Source organism: Falco peregrinus, chromosome Z, assembly GCF_023634155.1.
Source record: "Falco peregrinus isolate bFalPer1 chromosome Z, bFalPer1.pri, whole genome shotgun sequence".
Taxonomy (NCBI): Eukaryota; Metazoa; Chordata; class Aves; order Falconiformes; family Falconidae; genus Falco; species Falco peregrinus.
In genome coordinates, this window is record NC_073739.1 from 67,152,522 (window position 1) to 67,170,907 (window position 18,386).

Genomic DNA, 18,386 nt, shown 5'->3' on the forward strand with positions numbered 1-18,386 from the left:
CTGCCCTCAGATAGCTGGAATCAAGCCAGCAGCAAAGAACAAACTGTGTCTTTCACTCAGTGTGGGGCTCAGCAAATAGAACCTCCTGAAAGCTGGACTTTTTAGCCACATCAATGCAACACCATGGATTTGGGTTCAAGCCTGGACTGTACCTGGCTGGTTGCAAGGGAAGACTAAGCATGCATCTAGTTGCAAAGACATACCTACAAAAACGCTGTTTGTGAAATCATGGCTTAAACACATGCAAGTGGATTCTTTGCAAATGGGAGAATCTTCACATTTTATTTTTTGCTTCATTTGCAATAATGTCACTGCAGAATTATACAGTCTTAATTTATGAAGAAGAGATTTAGTCACAGACTAAGACTAAGAGTGGAAGAAAATATGATGACATGGTACAATTACTGTCTGTCAGCTCAGGGGCCACAGCGCTCTGGCCTTATTGCAGAAGGCCAAGTAGGCGGTGGTAGGAGTTCCTGCAGCACTCAGTTCTGGCTGGCAAAGTATCAGTGCATTTCAAATAAAGTTGTACATTAAAAAAAAAAGTTTCAACTTCTGAAACTTTTTTGGTACTGCTTAAATCAAGCCTTTTATTTTTCGGGGCTACAAAAAAACCTTTGTATAGTTTTGCCTTCAGCATTTTTTCTTCAATCTTTAACTTCTTAAGAGCAAAAGACTGACTTTCTGGAATGAGACCAAATAATTTTTAAAAAAGGACTTCTTATTAGAAGTAGATAAATATCCCCAAAAGACCAAGAAATAGAAATTTGTAAGTAGCTCCAGATTCAGTAGCCACATGCTTTTCAAAACCAATTAAATGCTTTGAACAACCCATTACATAAAGCTTCCTTTGCTGGTTTTGTACTAAATAATTTGTACTGGAAAATAGCTTCATAATGCACTGTCAAGCCTGAAAATATACTGAATCAATGTTAATGTGTTCCTAAATGAGTAACACAATGCAATAGGCAAAACTTTTGGAAATACAGTAGCAGAGACCAGGAATATGTGCCTCACTCGGTTGACAGTCATCAGAATAAAACTATTTTGTTCAAACTTTGGAAGGTCAGCACAGTTCTTAGCACTTTGCAGTTTCTCACAGAAGGGAGAAAAAGCCTCAGAATTATGCAGTCACATACAGAAAACTTTGTGAGGTCAGCTACTAGACTTGTACAGATGTACAAAGGCTTAGCAGATTTAGCAGCCTGATGGAAGTTAAACAACTAGGAAATGTTTCAGCTTGTCTGCAGTGATGTCCAATCCATCTTTGGGATGTAGTTCTTCTGTCAACACTTAACTCCATTCAGGTCCCTACAATCTTTATGTTCCTCTCTAAGGCCATCCTCTTGGCTATAAAAGACCATTTCCTCCTGAATATCCCACTATAACTTGTTTCCTACCATCCAGCTTTATCTCTAAGTCCCCAAGACCCTTTATCACTTGACCTTTTTTTTTTTTTGAGATAGAAGATATTTGTAGTCATCTACAATTAACTCAGATTTCAGAGCAAAAGCAATTAAAATGAATGTGTATGTTATTTTCTGAAATAAACCCCAGAAGCTTAAAAAGGAGCAAGACATTAATTTCATGTGAAAAGTGAATAAAGAAGGATTCTTTAACCTAAAGATAAATGTGTTCTTCACAATACTCTCCAAAACTGCTCGTGGACCTCTAGGTTTTCCTCTGCACAAGATTCCTCTATGTTGATAGGTAAAGAGTGTTTCTTTCTACTTGCTTAGTTACACTGAATCCCAGTTTTGCAGGCTGATGTCTTGCTGCTGTAAGCTTTCCACAGCATAGCCTTATCAAAACCAGCATGGTAGGTCTGGTACAGCTACAGTTGCGGAAAAGACACATTAAAATCCCCAGCAATCTCCAAAGTCACTTCTGTAGAGATTTTTCATTTGACTTCACACTGTTAACTGGACTGCTTTTCCTACACTAACTAGTATACTTCACATATTTCCAATTAATGTTGCTGCTCTTAGGCTAAACGAAAGGCCAAGTAGATCCAGTCAGAATCTTACAGTTTCTTTTAAACAAGTATGACCCTTACTGAGTATCTGAAGTGCTACCATTTTTATGATGTGAAATAATTCCTGAATTATTCTAAGTATTCTTTTCCTAAGAAACTAAATTCTGTAACACTTGCTTAATGGGAGGAAGGAAACCCAATCCTTTTTCATTCTTAAGCAAGTAGCTCCCAGGCCTTTTCTAGCTTACGTAATCACATAAATAGCTTCACTTAAAGCAATAGTTCCTTCAACATTGTGCCTATGATTCAATCCAAAAATACAGCTGGATTGTGCGTCAGGTAGCACAACTGGTTAAGGTCAACTTATCTCTATGTGGTTTAAAAAAATGGTATGACCTATCCATACATAGTGCCACTCTACTATAGTTAATGATCAGTTAAACACATCTTTGAACCAGAGATGTATTTTACAATATCAGCATTGAAGCTTATGATAAAAACGAGAAAGCTAGTAGAAATACATGAGAAATTTCAAGGCAGAGATGTTAGTCTAATATGTGTTCAACAGTAAGTGTCATGCTTATTCACCAAAGGAGGTTTATTTTGAGATGATGGAGACTGGTAACTTGTCATTATGCAACATGCCCTACATCTTTTGTAATTTCAGTATACTAATAATGATTAAAGAAAAAGAAAGCACTGAATACTCATCACACTGGCAAATCCTGGGAGTTGGAGTAAATTGCTACTTGTCAGTGTTCAGATTTTAATTGAAAATGCTATTGTCTACATATTTTTAAGTTTCTTTTTAATCCATGCTTTGTACTTGTGTTTTCTCTTGCCAGCTAGCAAGCTATCTTTGAAAAACAAAATATTCTGTCAACAAAACCAGAGTAAAATGCCAAACACTGCAGACAAAACAGTGTACTTCTGAGGGTGGATATATTGCCACAATACTGTTATTTACACATTAAGAAGTCTATTTTCCTTTAAGAGAACATGAACCACTGCGTGGTTCTCTCTATCTCGTAAGTTTAGACTTCATCAGTCTACTCCATCAAATTTTAAATCACCCATCTATAAAATGCCCTGGGACAGAAATTCCTGTTGAACATTCTGGGAAATACGATGATCAGAGAACTGATGCAAAAAAAAGATGCCTAGCTGAAAGCTCATGTTACTATCTCCCTACTAGGACAAAGGACATATTTCTTTTTTTCCCCTTCCTGACTTGGTATCATTATTCATTCATTTTTCCCCTAATTGTTTTCAGGGTTCATAGGGCAATTTTTCTCAAAGGTCAGCAGTCTTTAGGCAAATAGCTGAGTAGAAATGCTTTGGTGGCAATCCAGGCTTTCTGAAAAGCAGCAACTTTTCCAATTTTTTTTATTTCATAATGGCTACAAACTCCTGTCTTTCAATGCCTTATGCTGAGCAGAATCATTGGCTCACTCTCAACTGAATCACTCAAGGCTTCAGGATGAGAAGAAATCTACCAAAAGGAAGTGCAAATATCCTGATATGACCCTCTCACACCCAGCTAGCCAGAGACCACAGAACTTAATCCAAGACAGTTTTTATAAAGTACAGCAAAAATATAGGCATTCAACATGCATGCTAGAAGCCAGCAGTTCTTATTTTATGTCTATAAAACACATTAATATCAATTCAGCTGTGATCCAAGAAACTGTAATTAAGTGCTGCGAAAGCGTAAAGATGGAAGCCTGCAAACATCTGTCTCTTCCTTTGGTCCCATTCAACTCTGTTATGCAGTGATGGGGGAGGGGGACACACAACTAAAAGCGGGCAGAGCTTGACCAGGCAAAAATCCAGGAGCCAGGTGGAGATGGACACACTTCAGAATTAAATCTCATACATGTATATTAAAACAACACAAAACAAAGTATCAACTTGCAAACTATACTGAAATTGTATAGATTTCCTATTATTTCTGATAATACAGCATCTATGATAATCTTCATTGGAACAGAACAGGACATTAATTTTCTTCATCTGAGCCATCTTCCAGTAGAGTAAGAGGGAGTCACTACGTTGCTCTAGCTTAGTCACAGCTACATAAAAAAAAAGAATTTTGTCTTTCCCTGTTTACAACATGTACTCCTGTACTTCAACAGGAACTTGAAAACTCTTAAACTGCTTCTTATCACTAAGACTTACATTATATTTCAGACAAACTTGTCATATAAAGCTACAGGTTCCATTACAATGTAAATCAAAAGGATATTTACAAAACTGAATTTAAAAGGTGCAGGGAGATGCTACAACAGTCTAAGATGGAAAACACTTCTACAAATATAAGTATCCGAGTAAAGTTTAAACTATTTTTGTTTGTAATTAAATAATCATAGTTGCAGTTTTCTAAGAGCAGAAATGGAGAGCAAGGGATGAAACCTACTGTTGCTAAAAGCAAATTTTGAAAGGTTTAAAAATGCTTGATATTGAGCTTAAAGTGAAAAAAATGAACCATCATCCAAACAATTTCTTTCTCCTATTGTACTTGTTAATTCTTTGCAACAAATCAACTGTATTTTCAATAATATTGCTCAAGATGATGTTTTTTTAAACTTTCTTCTATCACTAACAAGAAAAATTACCTCAGTGAGAAGATACTTGATAAGAGATTGCTACAGGCAGTAATGGAAAGTCAGTCATATTTGTTGAAATACTAGAATTCCACCATGAATTGTCCCCAGATGCTAGTGCTCTTGCACTGCAAGGTCAGATGGAATTGCTTCTTCATCCCCAACTGCAAAGCAGCAAAATGCTCACAGGAAAAGCCAGCTCTGTCCTGCAAGAGCACGCAGGAGCAGGCACTGCCTGTTTGCACAGGCCAGCTCTATCTGCTCGCTAAACTCAGTAAGCTCACTGCTCACAAAGCTCACGGCTCACCAGCATAAGTAAAGCACAGCATCAGCTCCCTACCACAACATACAGAGCTTTTCTGATTTGAAACTTGTGTGCTCACTGTTAAGAGAGAATATAATCCTCAGCCAGCATGTGTCTTTGTCTTTACCTGTGAATGAACTGTGATAAAACTTTTCTTGCACTGGACAGTTTATAGTATATGGCTCCATGATGGCAGGTATTTTACTTTACCTGAGAAATCCAAGCAGATGAGAACATGGGACTGCAAATGACCACAGTGGTCACTGAATCCAACCTTGCGTGAACATCAACAGTCATAAAACAGCTGTCTAATCTAGAAAAGTCTACAAATAACACCACTACATACACATCACAAAAAAAACCGTGCACCTGGAGAAAACCTGAACATCAGCAATACAAAGGTTTGTTGATTTGGACAAAAACCCCCACCAGAACAACTGCTATTGCACCAGGCAATTCACAGGCTGCTGCATATTTATTTATTTTACTTAGCAGCTTTACCCATCTAAAGACAATCACAAGGACTTCCATGGGCTTGGGGCTTGCTGTTTTTTATGTTAGTAGCTATTTTCCAGTCTACCTGTGCTGTAAATGTGTTTTACAGGCAACAAATAAAATCAGACTTTCTGTAAATGAACGTGTTCACCTGAGATAATCAGAAAAATCAACAAAACCAAAATGCCAATTTCACACCAATATTGCTCAGCTGAAACGAAAACAAAAGATACCCCTCTAGTGTATGTTAGAAACTTACTTGCTGAAATAATCCTGTGAGACATGTTTGAAGTGGAATATGATCAACATTGGTGCCTCTACCATTGTTACTTCACAATGCAGTTTGAGAAATAATTTTTAAAATTGCAGTAAAACTTTATGGGCATTTAATATTCTTCTTTTATGTGGTATATTTTTATAGCCAAGATACTTTTTTGCAATTAAAAAGTTACTAAATTCTCCTAAAGGCAGTATATCACCATGCATTATCAATATTGAATAGCATCATACTGAAAACTTCAGCATACTAACATGCATCATCAACTGTATCTACTAATTTTTACAGACTGAGACACTCAAGTACCAGCAACAGCATGAGCACCTCTTTTGCTGTACCGTTGGTGTAGGGATTTTTACTGAAAGCACTACAGAATTAATCCCAGGTCTTTTTACTGCAAATGTTCTTTTTTACTGGTCAATAAACAATTCAGGGAAATTTGGAACTAGCTGTGAAGAGATTGTAAGAGGAAGGTTTTGTTTCCCCCCCAAAAATTAAAGCTGGACTCCAGAGGTCGAAAAACATCCTGTTTTTTAGATGCAGTTTAAGATAGAGCTTTCTACATGAATTACTGGCACTAATAACTTATATTTCCCACCCACAGAACAAGAAGTACACCTGTGATTTTAAGATATCTGTCTGGCCCAGGCCTGTTCAGAGAGTATTCTGGTGTTACCACGAGTTCTGTAAGGAAACTCTTTCAAACATCTGCATCAACTTCACAAAACCACCATGGAAGCTTAACAGTGAGGAGATTTTATTTTCTTGTGCAGGTGCCACTTTTCCAGGCTAAATGGAAGTTTGCAAAGCTGTGGTCCGCTTCAGTGTTACTTCAGAGTGACTCAAGCCTCCTGAAGTCAACAGAGGCTGCTAGCGTTAAAAAAGAACCTCCTAAAAAGGCACCTTGTGCCACCACCTTATTTTCCACAATACTCCTTTTGCAAATACGTGCTACTTTATCATAGACTTGACACCAGCTTTTTGCAAGTAGCACCTCAACTACAGTTTCAGCAGCAGGGCATGACAATGGATCACTGCCAGCTTTCCAGCCCAGCTACTGGGCAGCACAGCAGTGCTGATGCTGGGCTTTTCATTCTTCTTCGGTCTATAGCTGTTTGGATACCACAGTTGCCCTTGTCTGACACAGACTTTTCTAAGCTGTGCTGATATACACAGAGGACCAACTCACAGCATCTTGCTACAGAATCGCTGAAGAAAACATGTTGTCTGAAGAAAACACATTTAATGATGAATTACTTGAGTCTGATACCTGTTTACAAATAAAACACTTACAAATTATTTTTAATAGATCTTTAAAGCTGCTGGAGGACATAAAATTGGCAGAGATCAAAAGGAAAGTACTCATTAAACCCGTGTCAGGTACTTAATCTGGGCCTCTTTGCATCCTCGGCTCAGATGGCTAATCCGTGTCTGACAGGAGGTCAGTATTGTGGTGCAATCTGATGTGTCTGTTGCAATGTGGTGTGAACATATGCACTAAGAATTGGACTGATATAACCCTGGCTGGTGACAAAGCCAAAACACAGTGCTGCATTAGCTACTAAGAAGAAAATTATCCCAGCTGAAACCAGGACAAGGAGGCAACACAATGCTCCATTAAATTAACAGCAAGTGCCCTGCTTCTGTATTCAGAGCACTGAGTACAGGATTGCTGAACTGATTCCTATCTAGTGCTGGAAACTACATTATATTTTTCAGGGTAAACAAATCCTGTATAAAAGTGACCTTTTGCACTGATTTTTCTGTCTGGAAGACTGCTCAGACTTCTCATTTTTCCAGTAGTGGGAACCTTCTGCTCTCCAACATTTGTATCTTGCCAGTTCTGACGTCAAAACAAAAAGTGCTTAAGGTAGGGTACAAAACAGTTTTAAAAACAGAACAAAAAAATGTTACAGAAGCAAAAGTGAAAACTTCAATTTCAAAATTCTACTGCCTAAAGCCCTAAATATTTTTCAGGGACAATTTCGATACTACCCCCTGAAAATAAAAAGACTAACCTTTTTAGGCTAGAAAGGCAAGTCTTCAAAATTAGGAGAGGTTAGACTCAGTTGTCAGCATTAATTGTCAATATTATTTTGTTCTTTCTGAACACTTAATAAGACTTTTGACTCGTAAGAAAAACACTCAGGGCCATGCAAGTTGACGTGGATACAACATAGGCAGACGGCTTGGAATTGCTTAAGCAGATATAAATCTGTCGTTTACCAAGATCACAATGCCTGACTGTGTATTAATAAACTTTTAATAACTGATATCTGATGCTTTTAAGTCTTAAAAACTTGCACTTTGACTGACTTACTACTCTGGTTATCTTAAAAAACAATGCTTTAGTTGAAACAACCTGAAAAACTGTTAAAAAACCCAACAAACCTTTTACCACTTTTTTCTTGTTTTCCCTTGATGTTTCTTCTCACTCAGTGTCTCCTCAAAAGCTCTGGAAGATTTATTTCAGTCATCCTCTGTAGTTTTCTGGGTTTTTTTTATGGCTGACTAGAATTTTTTTCCTTTGCTTATCACACCAGTTGCCAACGCAACACACAGAAGTGTTTGTTGCTACATGCTACTTTTGAAAAAGATGGCGACTTTCAGACAAGTATGAAAGGAAAAGAAAGTTTTTCACAAGCCTCAGGTACAGCAATGACTCTGCATGTCACAGTTTTGTAGCAGGCTTGTCAGAAATCCATAGTAACAGGATTAGCAAGGTGTCAGAATCTCAATTTCAATTCTCAGCCTCTGGCTCAAGGCTCCTCTCCCTTGGACGCAGGTTTCATCACATCAGCTGGCATCTCTACCCTCAGCTGAGGATGAGCTGTTAGGACTGAGTAAAGGTATTTCAAACATCTACTGAGGCTCTCTTTTGGGAAGAAGTAGCATGCCCAATACAGCATCTCAAGTTTTCCACTGAATCACAGCTTTTCATCTCTACTCATGGCTCTGGAACTTGGAGGAGGTCCTTCATGAGGCAGCTGCTCCTTTTCTGCCTCTCACCACTGCTGTGGTGGTGAGCTCCTAGGTACAACCTCCCAGTGAGGGCAGCCACAGCCCCAGGAGGCACAGCTGTCCTGGCAGACAGCTGATGTTCTCCCAGCACCATATCTGAAGAGAGTCCATTTCAGCTTCTCTTAGCCACCCTATCAAAGAAAGGCAATTTCCACTCAGGAGAGGAATACATTATATAGGACAAACCAGTTCTTTTTACTTAAGGGAGTGGAAATGATCTTATAGCAACTATTCAGTCAAGATAAATGCAACTAGTTCATTTCTCTCACACCTGAACTAAAATACCTATACCAGTATTAAACACTTGAAGTCACCAGGCTGAACAGCAGGCAGGCCAAAGAAAGACAATTCTCTTCAGCAAACCCTGCTGCAGCTTTCAGAGTTTCAGAAACCATTAAAGGAGTCGTTCATAAGCACTCAACAACTGTCAGACATCCTAAATGCAGCACTTGTCACCAAGCTGCTCCTACCAGGAACAAACCTTGAGACCTGCTGATAACTGTAAAGCCTGCATCCGGAGTCATTCCTCCAGCTACCAAAGCAATCACAAGATATAAGCCAAGTTAGCTTTTTTGTTTTGTTTTTTACATAAAGATACCACATTCTTTGAGGATACTGCATCCTTATACACACACTTATCTCTCTTCACATTTGTTTTGTGTTTCATTTCTTCTTCTGAAATCTGTCAGTAAAAATTCAGCTGAAACATTTTTTCTAAGTAAAGTAAATGTCTAAATCTTTGTATTGAGGCTGCATGGGAAATAAACTGCCTGCTTTCAAAAGTAGACTTGCATGGCTGCCACCAAGTCCAAAACTTTTTTGAAACATGGAGCCTCACTCAGGGCTTTTTCCTGAAATGTGAAGACTACAGCTGGAATGTGTTAGGTTGGCACGGTCCCGACTTTCAATCACCTTTCTGTCCCATTTGGAGCAGAAAACTGACAATTGTCTCCCACATCTTAAGGGATACCTGTGTCAGTTATGCTTAGCTACCTCAGCCAAAATATAAAAATATTTATTTGCTCATACAATGTGGAACTGCACTTACCAAAGACACAGAAAAAGGAGTGTCTTTAACGTAATGTTAACAATGAAACAGAAAACGGTCTTAAACTTTGTATCTTCTCTCCCAAATGGCTCCTTAAACCCCTAGACTTTTTCTTCGCTATTCTAATCTTGGCTTTGATTAGAAATTCCATTCTGGACCAGAGAAAACACTTCGCATCAAGTCTGGTATGTACATTCCTAAAAAGGAGGACTGCTTTCAACTAATTAACATTCCCTAATGGAACAGCTATTTTGTCAGAGAATTAATGATCAGCTCTAATATGACTTCTAAGTAATTATTAGAGCAGCATGACAGTAATCACATTAGCTGTGAACACAGCATTTCCCAAAAAGACAGCAATAATTTAGAGATTGATAAAGTAAAATCTGACAAGGGCTGGCAGGGCTCAAAAGCTGCTGCTTCATGTTGCATTTCCCAGAAGATACTGACTTGGAAGCAAGTGCTGCTCTGGTATCAGCTCCCCCTCTGTTTCTTGTACAGCTCTCAAGTGGGACAAGAGGAAGAATTATTTTCAGAGAACAGAATAAACAAGATTATGTCAGAGACCTTTTCCTCACACTCTATTTTAGGCTAAGACACCTTAGGAGACTTTTTTTTTTTTTTTTTTTTTTTCACTGAAAAGCTATACTGCATTTCGAAAACAGCCGAGTTCAGAAGTTCACAGAGAATATGCACTACAGTTTGGTTGTTAGACCAGCGAAGTTTATTTCCTTTATATTCTGTATCATGCAAGCAGTTACCCTCAAATCAAAGTCAATATCCTACTAGAGTCAAGCATAAAAAAATGTGGCAGGCCTAAACATCACACTTACTAAGCAAGTCTTTGGGCAACTGTCACAGAAACAGCTCCACAGCCTATGTTTACGCTTTCCACAACAGAAAAAGCCCAGGCACGATGCATCAGAGCCTGAATTAAGTATTGTAACAATAATAAAAAGACCCAAATGGTTAGGTATTTCCTTAACTCTAAATCAGCAGAATATCAAGTTTTCAAAATGCTATTTTCCTATATGAAATCTGAATACAACAGTCTCTTAAAGCAAGCTGTGGCTGTTGTAGGAGAACCACAGATACTGCAAAATCTACTGCAATGCCATGTCTCTCTTCTCTTCCCACCACCTGCTAAAGCAAATAAAAACCTGAGAAAACTGAAGTTCAAACAGTATCAGAACTGTATAACTCACTTTGTAAAAAGTTGTAGGTCTATATTGAACTGAGAAGGGAATGCCTCCCGAAGACGTATCTTTCCCCAAACTAACACAGCTTGAAGAAACTTTGTCATCAACATGAACCACTTCAGTTACATTCTTAAAATGCAGAGGTAGATGTAATTCTAAAACTTTTTTTTTTTTTTTTAAGGGAACAGATAAAGGCAACTGGTACAGCAGAGAACAAGAAAAACAAGGACACCAAGTTTGAAGTTTTGCTTCATTCCTTAATGACAAAAAAATTATGTGTCTTTCAGGAATTCGTTTTAGGGTATAAACACAGACTCCTAACTGTAGACCTTCTAATTGCAGCTTCACATTTTAAAAATTGCTTTCTTAGATCTTTTGTAGAAGCAACAGACCACACACTGCACAAATGTGGCTGCAGATAAAACAACAGCATAAACACTCTGAGAACATGCTTTTTCCTGCAAAGCTAGACATCTATGAAACAGGCTTGTTTTATTTAAAGACAGTTAAGACATATGAAAATCTGAGAATCAAGTGAATGGACTGGGTGACTAAAAGAGATCACATGCACATGATTACATCTTTTATCCCCACTTTGCTTTTATGAAACCGAGCTCGTTTTCTGGATGGTTAATGCAGCTTCGAGAAAGAAATTAAAGAGAGGCTCAAGCTATATAAATCAGTCAAATTAGAAGGTAGCTATACTGTACCTTCAGAGAAAAAGGCAAACCCAAAGTCAGCAGCTCAGAAGTTAAACGAAGAAATTTTCAGCGGGCATGTAAGATAGCTTTATTATTCAGGACTACTTAACCTTTGAAAGAACAGTAGCAAATGAAAGGACATTTACAGGGCTTTAAAAACATCAGGCTAGTTACATCACAAATTAAGCTGACAAGCAATGGGCTCTTGTTACACTGGTGGTCAGGGAGTGGTCAAAAGATCATTTACCAGCATTTTACTCATACAGTGTACAAGGGTGAAGACAGGAGGGACTTGAGGAATTCCCTAGGTTAAACACAATTAAATGCTTTACAGTTTTACCAGAAGATTTATCTTTTATTTTGCTTTATAACTAGTAGTAGTATTTTGGTCTCTTGCTGGTGGTGACCTCATGTTCTGCACCCAACTTTATTACATAAACATGAATATAGTAACAACTGGATTTAAATGCCAAAGATGACAAAATTAACGCTGAGGCCTGCTCCAAGTATTAGTTTGCAAGAGGTTTAATGACCTAAATTAATGAATTTATTTGAAACTTTGAAGAGCACAGCAGGGTTCAGGATCAAGATGATTTCATGGAACTTTTTAAAGTTTTCTTCCTACCAAATGTAACAAACATTAGTAAGTCTTACCATGTGTATTCATTTATTTTGAAAACTGAAAAATTGTAAGACAAACTACTAATTCACAGAATTATGTCAGAACATAATCAAACTAAACTAAGACAGTGAACACTTCATGGTGCAAGAGAACTATTTTCATATTGTGGACAGTCTTTAGTTCATATATGTTTAGTTGCAAAGAAAAGGTGCAAAAAATATTTTCCCATGGCTCCAGCACATTTGATCGAATCAAAGTCATTTGATCTGCAGACAACATGCATCTTCTGTGCCTATACACAGACATTAAGGCCTGCATTAAACAAGCATCTTTGTCAATATGGCCTTTTCAAGTATTCAAAATGACTTTAAATGTAAAAGATACTAGCAACCCTGGAACTCTGCCAGGTCAAGCATCTGCAGCTACTGAACACAGCTTACTTTCAATACCAAGCCCTTAAGCTGTTTCCTGAAACAGGATGCATTTGTCTACATAGTGATTGTGTATTTATTTTACTACAAAAATGCCTACCAAACAAAACAAAACTAAAAAATCCCACCCTTCCATACTTTGGGCAACTAGATGTGTATTTCCTTCAGAGACTTTATGCAATAACTTTCTTTCACAGACTTAACGCCAAGATAGCAACAGCTACAAAAAGAAAAATACTCATAAAGTCAGTGAAGAATTTTAAATGTAAATAATTTAAGAATCATTATGAATGTACTTTCTTAGCAGATGTTTGCGCTCATTGTTATACCTCAAAAACCCCCAAAAAACCAACAAAGCAGCAAAAAAGAAAAAGCAGCAAAGTGGCTGCTTCTTTTCCTTGGTGATAACTACCACAAGCACTAAACACAGACTTGCTGAATTGCCATTATAATCTTACAGTACACAGCAAAACCTCTTCCTAATTTCTTGTTTAAAATGGAATAACTGGAATCCATCTGGTCTAATAAAATGTCAAACCATTCCACAACAGCAGAACAGTTTGATTTGTCTGTCTCACAGTTTGCTGAGAATTAAACTAAGAATTTCTGGGTGTACTACAATTTTGAATGCATGTATCATCTGTGTGCAATTGCGGCAAATTGGCATTGCTTAAAAGACGGGAAATACTAATATACCAGCTTATTTTAAAGGAATTAACTCTGTTTAGACATTATGAGCTTGTTTAAAGCCACAATTTTCTGCATTTAAGTAATATTTATTGAAGGTTAGATTGTTCTACTCCATATATAGCAGAAATCAAGGTGCTTTCTAACTGGCAAAGTGTACAATCAGCTTAAGCAGATTTTTGAAAGAAAAAAAAAATTTAATCTAACCAGTCCTAACTGCTGAAGCAATTTTACCTAAGCACTATGACTTGTGCCACTCAACACCAAGATAAAAATGTGAACTTCAAGTAAGTTTATCTGTGCAAGCTGACTCTATAAACTGTCTTAATGTACTTGCTTGCCTTCAGTGAGAGAAGAATCAGTGTTCAACTCCAACTCTAATGTAAGTTCTGTTCATGCGTTCCTTTGAGTGGATGATGGGAAAAGGGGAGATGGCTTTTAACTCAAAAGAACTTCTCTATCAAGGAATTTAAACTGATGTTTCAGCTAGCTAGCTAGTATCAAATTCACAGGTGTGGCATCCATCAACATACAGGCCTACCATCAAAAATGCTTTTCCTAGAATTATTCTACTCCAGGGGTCCTCAAACTACGGCCTGCAGGCCAGATACGGCCCCCCATATTTACAGACACCTCCCCCCTCCCCGCTGGGGGTTGGGGGGAACCAAGCAGCCGCAGATGACTGTCTGCCACTTCATCCGCGTGCCGGCCCCCTGGTTAAAAAGTTTGAGGACCCCTATTCTACTCAGACTATAAGCTTTGGTGTTTTTATTTTTAATCTTCCATTGTTATGTCCTTTTCCATATTTCAGAAGTCTTCCCTGGCTTTCTTAAAATAAATTTATTTTTGGCAAGTGTCTCCTGTTCCCCTGCTCTCACTGCACTTAAAAAAAATCCTTATTTACACACACAACCTACACCATCAAACACCGGTTTAATCTGAACAATCCCCTTGCAGGTACGTCAGAATCTGAAAGCAGTTTCTGCTTCCTCAGCCTAAGATTTATTGTCCAGCAAAGAAACAAAAGTCATAGTGGCTCTCAATACTTTCAGCAGTTCAAATAACTAAAAAGTAATTCTGATTTTTACCACTGTCATTACCCTATGCCCAAGTTAAGATTTATAAATTTGTAATCTTTACTTCTGTTTATATATGTTTTTAATAAGGTATACAAATAGAAAAATACTGTATTATAAACTTAACTTAAACTACTCCTTGTCAAAAGATTCCTCATGGGAACTAGGCTCTTGATTTTGTAAGCCTTTTCATACCTCAGAATTCAGTGCTAAATAATCCCAATTCAAATTTATCAGAACACAGTCAATGACAAGATACATCATACCTTGGTAGCCCTCAGACCACCTCCCAAGCATTCAAAGAGGTAACTGAAGTGGGTGCATGGAGCTTCACAATTTTTCTTGCATCTACTATCATATTAGGGAGGAAATGGTTAATTTAAAGGGTCTGGTTTCTGAATGATTGCTTTAAGATTTTCACACAAATATTTAAGTGGTTAGACTCGTAACACCACAAAAAGCCCTAAGAGATGATGTTGACCCCAGCCCTTTGCCACATCTTATGAAGTGGTGAATTCCTTAGAAGACCAAGCACAGTCTTGCATCAGAAAGTTCACATTTGTTTTGCAGTACTCTTTTCAAGCACCTGAACAGAAATACAGTCTGACATAATTTTCTCCTCCTAGTTTGTTTCCTTTTCATAGAAACACCTTCCAAAACACTAAGCTGCCCATCTGCCTTAACATGCAGAATAAGCAGCTTTAGGGAGTCAAATTAGTTCCTTGTACTGCTGGAAGTCCAGGATTTAACTTGCAAAAATAGTCAAGATTCAATCCACAGTATACCAATGATCCTTACAATAAAACAGATATCTATTAATGTGATGAGCAGAGCTATATACTTTATGAAATCCTATCTAAAACTTGATTACATGGCATGGCACATCTGCACATAGTATTAGGAAGGGAGGGCCTTTAATGTCATTTCAACATGTCTTGGAAAAGAAACTGTGGAATGAAGTCACTGTTATCAATCCTCTTCAGAGCTAGATTCATCTTCCTGGTCAGAAAGCTCAGCAACAGGAAAGCGCAGGATGGCTGCGATCCCTGTCAACTGGCCCAGCTGCTCTCCAGACACATGAAGGCTGGAGAAAATGCGTACTGTGCCCATGTTCTCCCGTACACTATCTACCAATTTAACATATCGAGCACGTGTTGCCACATCCTGGTGCCGGAAAAGCTCATCACTGATCAGCAAGGTATCGATGGCCATGGCTTCATTGGCCTTCTCCACATGTTTTAGGCCATAAAAAGCCCGGTCAGGCTCATGCTGCAGCATTTTATAGAAGTCATCTAAGGCTTTGACCTCACCAGCTGCCTTAGTGTCAGAGAGGCGACTGGTTACAGCTGGGTCACAGAGGGCTTCCTTCAATGCGTATTTATGTCCCGAGGAAGAGTGGACCTAGAGTAAAAAAAGTCAAAGATTTGGGTTTTTTAAATAAAAAGGACGAGTTTTTTGATTAGCCAATCACATCCAGCTTCCACTATACATAATATTTATCTTGATAATCATTCAAGGAACTTACCTCTTTCTTGAAATCTACATAATTCTTTTCTTAAAGGATCCCTCCTACAACTCAAGGGCCTACACCAAATCCCTTAAACTGTATTTTAAGAAGTGCAGGAAAGCTGTTTCTCTTGTTAAACAACTGGGTTAAATATGCTCTTGCATACAGTCCCCAGGGTAAGGCCATGTGAAACTACTAAGAAAGTAAGACTTAAGCCTCTCCCTTTTAAAGCATTCAATAAGAGGAAGACCACTTAAGACAAGAGAGATATAGTACAAAAAGCATCAAGTCCTGCACAACTACTGCAAAGCTGTGAAGTACATTAAAACTTTCCACACTTACTATTACCTCTTCATTATAAAAGCAAAAGAAAGATTCTTGGTGAAACGTGTCTCCTGAATGTTGTGACCATTAAGCACTGGGCCATGCTTCCCACCCCCACGCCCCTCCCCCCCCCGCTACCCCTCAGCCTTTTGCAAACACAGATTACAGGCCTACTCCAGTTAAAAGAATGATACAATTGTCCTCCTGAAAATGACAATTTATTTTAGGCTCTAAGTTTGCCTATTTCAGTGAAAGGCAAAAACCCCCACCCATTCAATCAATCAATGAGATAACTAAAGAACAGGAAAAAATGTTATGGTCTGTGTAACCTTTAACTATGTAGGACAAAGCTAAAACCAAAATTAAATAATTTATACCACATGCAGGTACTTTAAAAAAAAAAGCTTTAGAAAGCTGTTATTAAAAATGGATGCTATGCAGTATGACATATTAACACTACAGTTAAAATATTTTCCAACTTGTATTTCACTCTTAATTGAAGATTAAATACGGCTTTATAGGGAGTTCGAAATACCTAATACTTTCTCTACTCCACATTAAGATATCCTACGCAGGAACTATGCCTGTATCTTGCCTAACTACCTCATAGTTTGGTAGGCATGAGAATAATTTCCTCATGACACTCAAACAGATAATTATTTTCTTTAATAAGCAACTTATTTCCCATCATCATTGTGATTATCTATTATCACAGGCAGCTCTTAAGCCTCTTTTTACCCTCTCTGAAGACTATTCAGCTGCTTACCTGTAGGAACTTGGACTTGTTTTCCAGCAAAAGCTTGTTGTCAGTCTTGACTGCCTGCTGGAACATGTAGTCACAAAACTGCTCCCGTACGAAGCCTGGGCTAGCCACCAGTACACACTTCACCACCTCAAAGTTGATATGCCGCTGGATGGCTTGCACCACCTGCTCGTAAAACCTTTCCAGGGCCCGGTCGTGCTGACTGCAGTTTCCCTTCCGCTTACGGGGGATGTTCACCTCCACCTTGGCACGGGTTAGCGTCATGCTTGGAGTGACCAGGCAGACATGGGCCAGCCCTTCCTGCATGACCACGGCTGCCACATCAGCGCTCCAGGCTGGGTCACAGGCCTGCTCGATGCGCTCCAGCACCACGCTGTCCCACTGCTTCTTCGCCAGCGTGAACTGCCGGTTGGGCTCCAGCTCGATGGTGTGGTAGGCTCCCATCTTGACGTACTCATTCTCTTGGATGTTAGTGCCCTTGACCCGCAGCTGGCAGGCTTGCGAGTCGAAGTCGATGGTCTCCACAGAGAGAGTGAGGGTGGTGCGGATGCGGTTGCTGCCCACGCTTCCTGTGGCCGTCTCGGTCTGCACCTTTCGGATGGTGGAGGCCCGCAGACTGTCACCCACCTGCAGCAGGTTGTAGGTGTGCCACATGTCCTCTGGCTCCTCAGGGATCAGCGTCACCTGTCCCGCATTGTCCTTCTCCAGGTCCTTCCTCACCAACCTCATCCTGGCAGTTACTTGCGCCGCCGGCTTCCCCTCAGCGACAGCGGCCAACGGCCAGCAGGCCGGTCCGGGAGTCAGCGGGCGGCGGGACCGGCGCGCTCCCGGCCGTACCTCGGGCCGCCACGCACCCACTTGCCCGCAACGTACCGCGGTGGCCCCTCGTCCCGGCCGCCGCGCATGCGTCGCGCCCGGCCGCCCCAGCGCGCATGCGCCCGGCCTATGCTGAGAGGCGCAGGAGGGGCTCGAGCCGCCCGCGCGTTCTGCTCCGCGCCAGACGCGCGTGCGCACGGTCGCCCCACCCCCCCCACCCCGTGCAGCCCCGGCGCATGCCACAGCTGGTACGTGAGGGACGGGGGGGGAGGGGGCGGAGCGGGGGCTGTATGCGGCGAGTGGGACAGGTAACCTGCCGCCTCCCCCCCGCCGGGAGGAGAGCGCCCCAGAGGGGAAGCCTTCCGAGGGGGCCTGGGGGCAGTCGCGATGCTCTCGTGTGCGGTGAGGGGGGAAGAGGATACTGGCGTGTAAACTGGCGTGTCCCCGCTACAGCCTCTGGGGGGTGGTGGTGTGGGGTGTCTGGGCCTGCGCTAGTGCGTCCCCTGTAGCTTTTTACAAGGACGATTCAAACTACCA

At 40.0% G+C, this 18,386-nt stretch overlaps 2 protein-coding genes across 2 annotated transcripts in view; both read right to left on the reverse strand.

Annotated features, from left to right (window-relative positions):
• ITGA1 (integrin subunit alpha 1) overlaps positions 1-18,386 on the reverse strand; it is a 76,928-nt gene that overhangs the window by 53,265 nt on the left and 5,277 nt on the right. The window lies entirely within an intron of this gene.
• Positions 11,194-18,047, reverse strand: PELO (pelota mRNA surveillance and ribosome rescue factor). The gene is made up of 2 exons (XM_005241999.4): positions 17,037-18,047; positions 11,194-15,840 (listed from the first exon to the last, which is right to left on the reverse strand). The coding sequence occupies exons 1-2, from the start codon at positions 17,760-17,762 to the stop codon at positions 15,409-15,411; spliced, it is 1,158 nt and encodes a 385-aa protein (XP_005242056.1). The 5' UTR covers positions 17,763-18,047; the 3' UTR covers positions 11,194-15,408.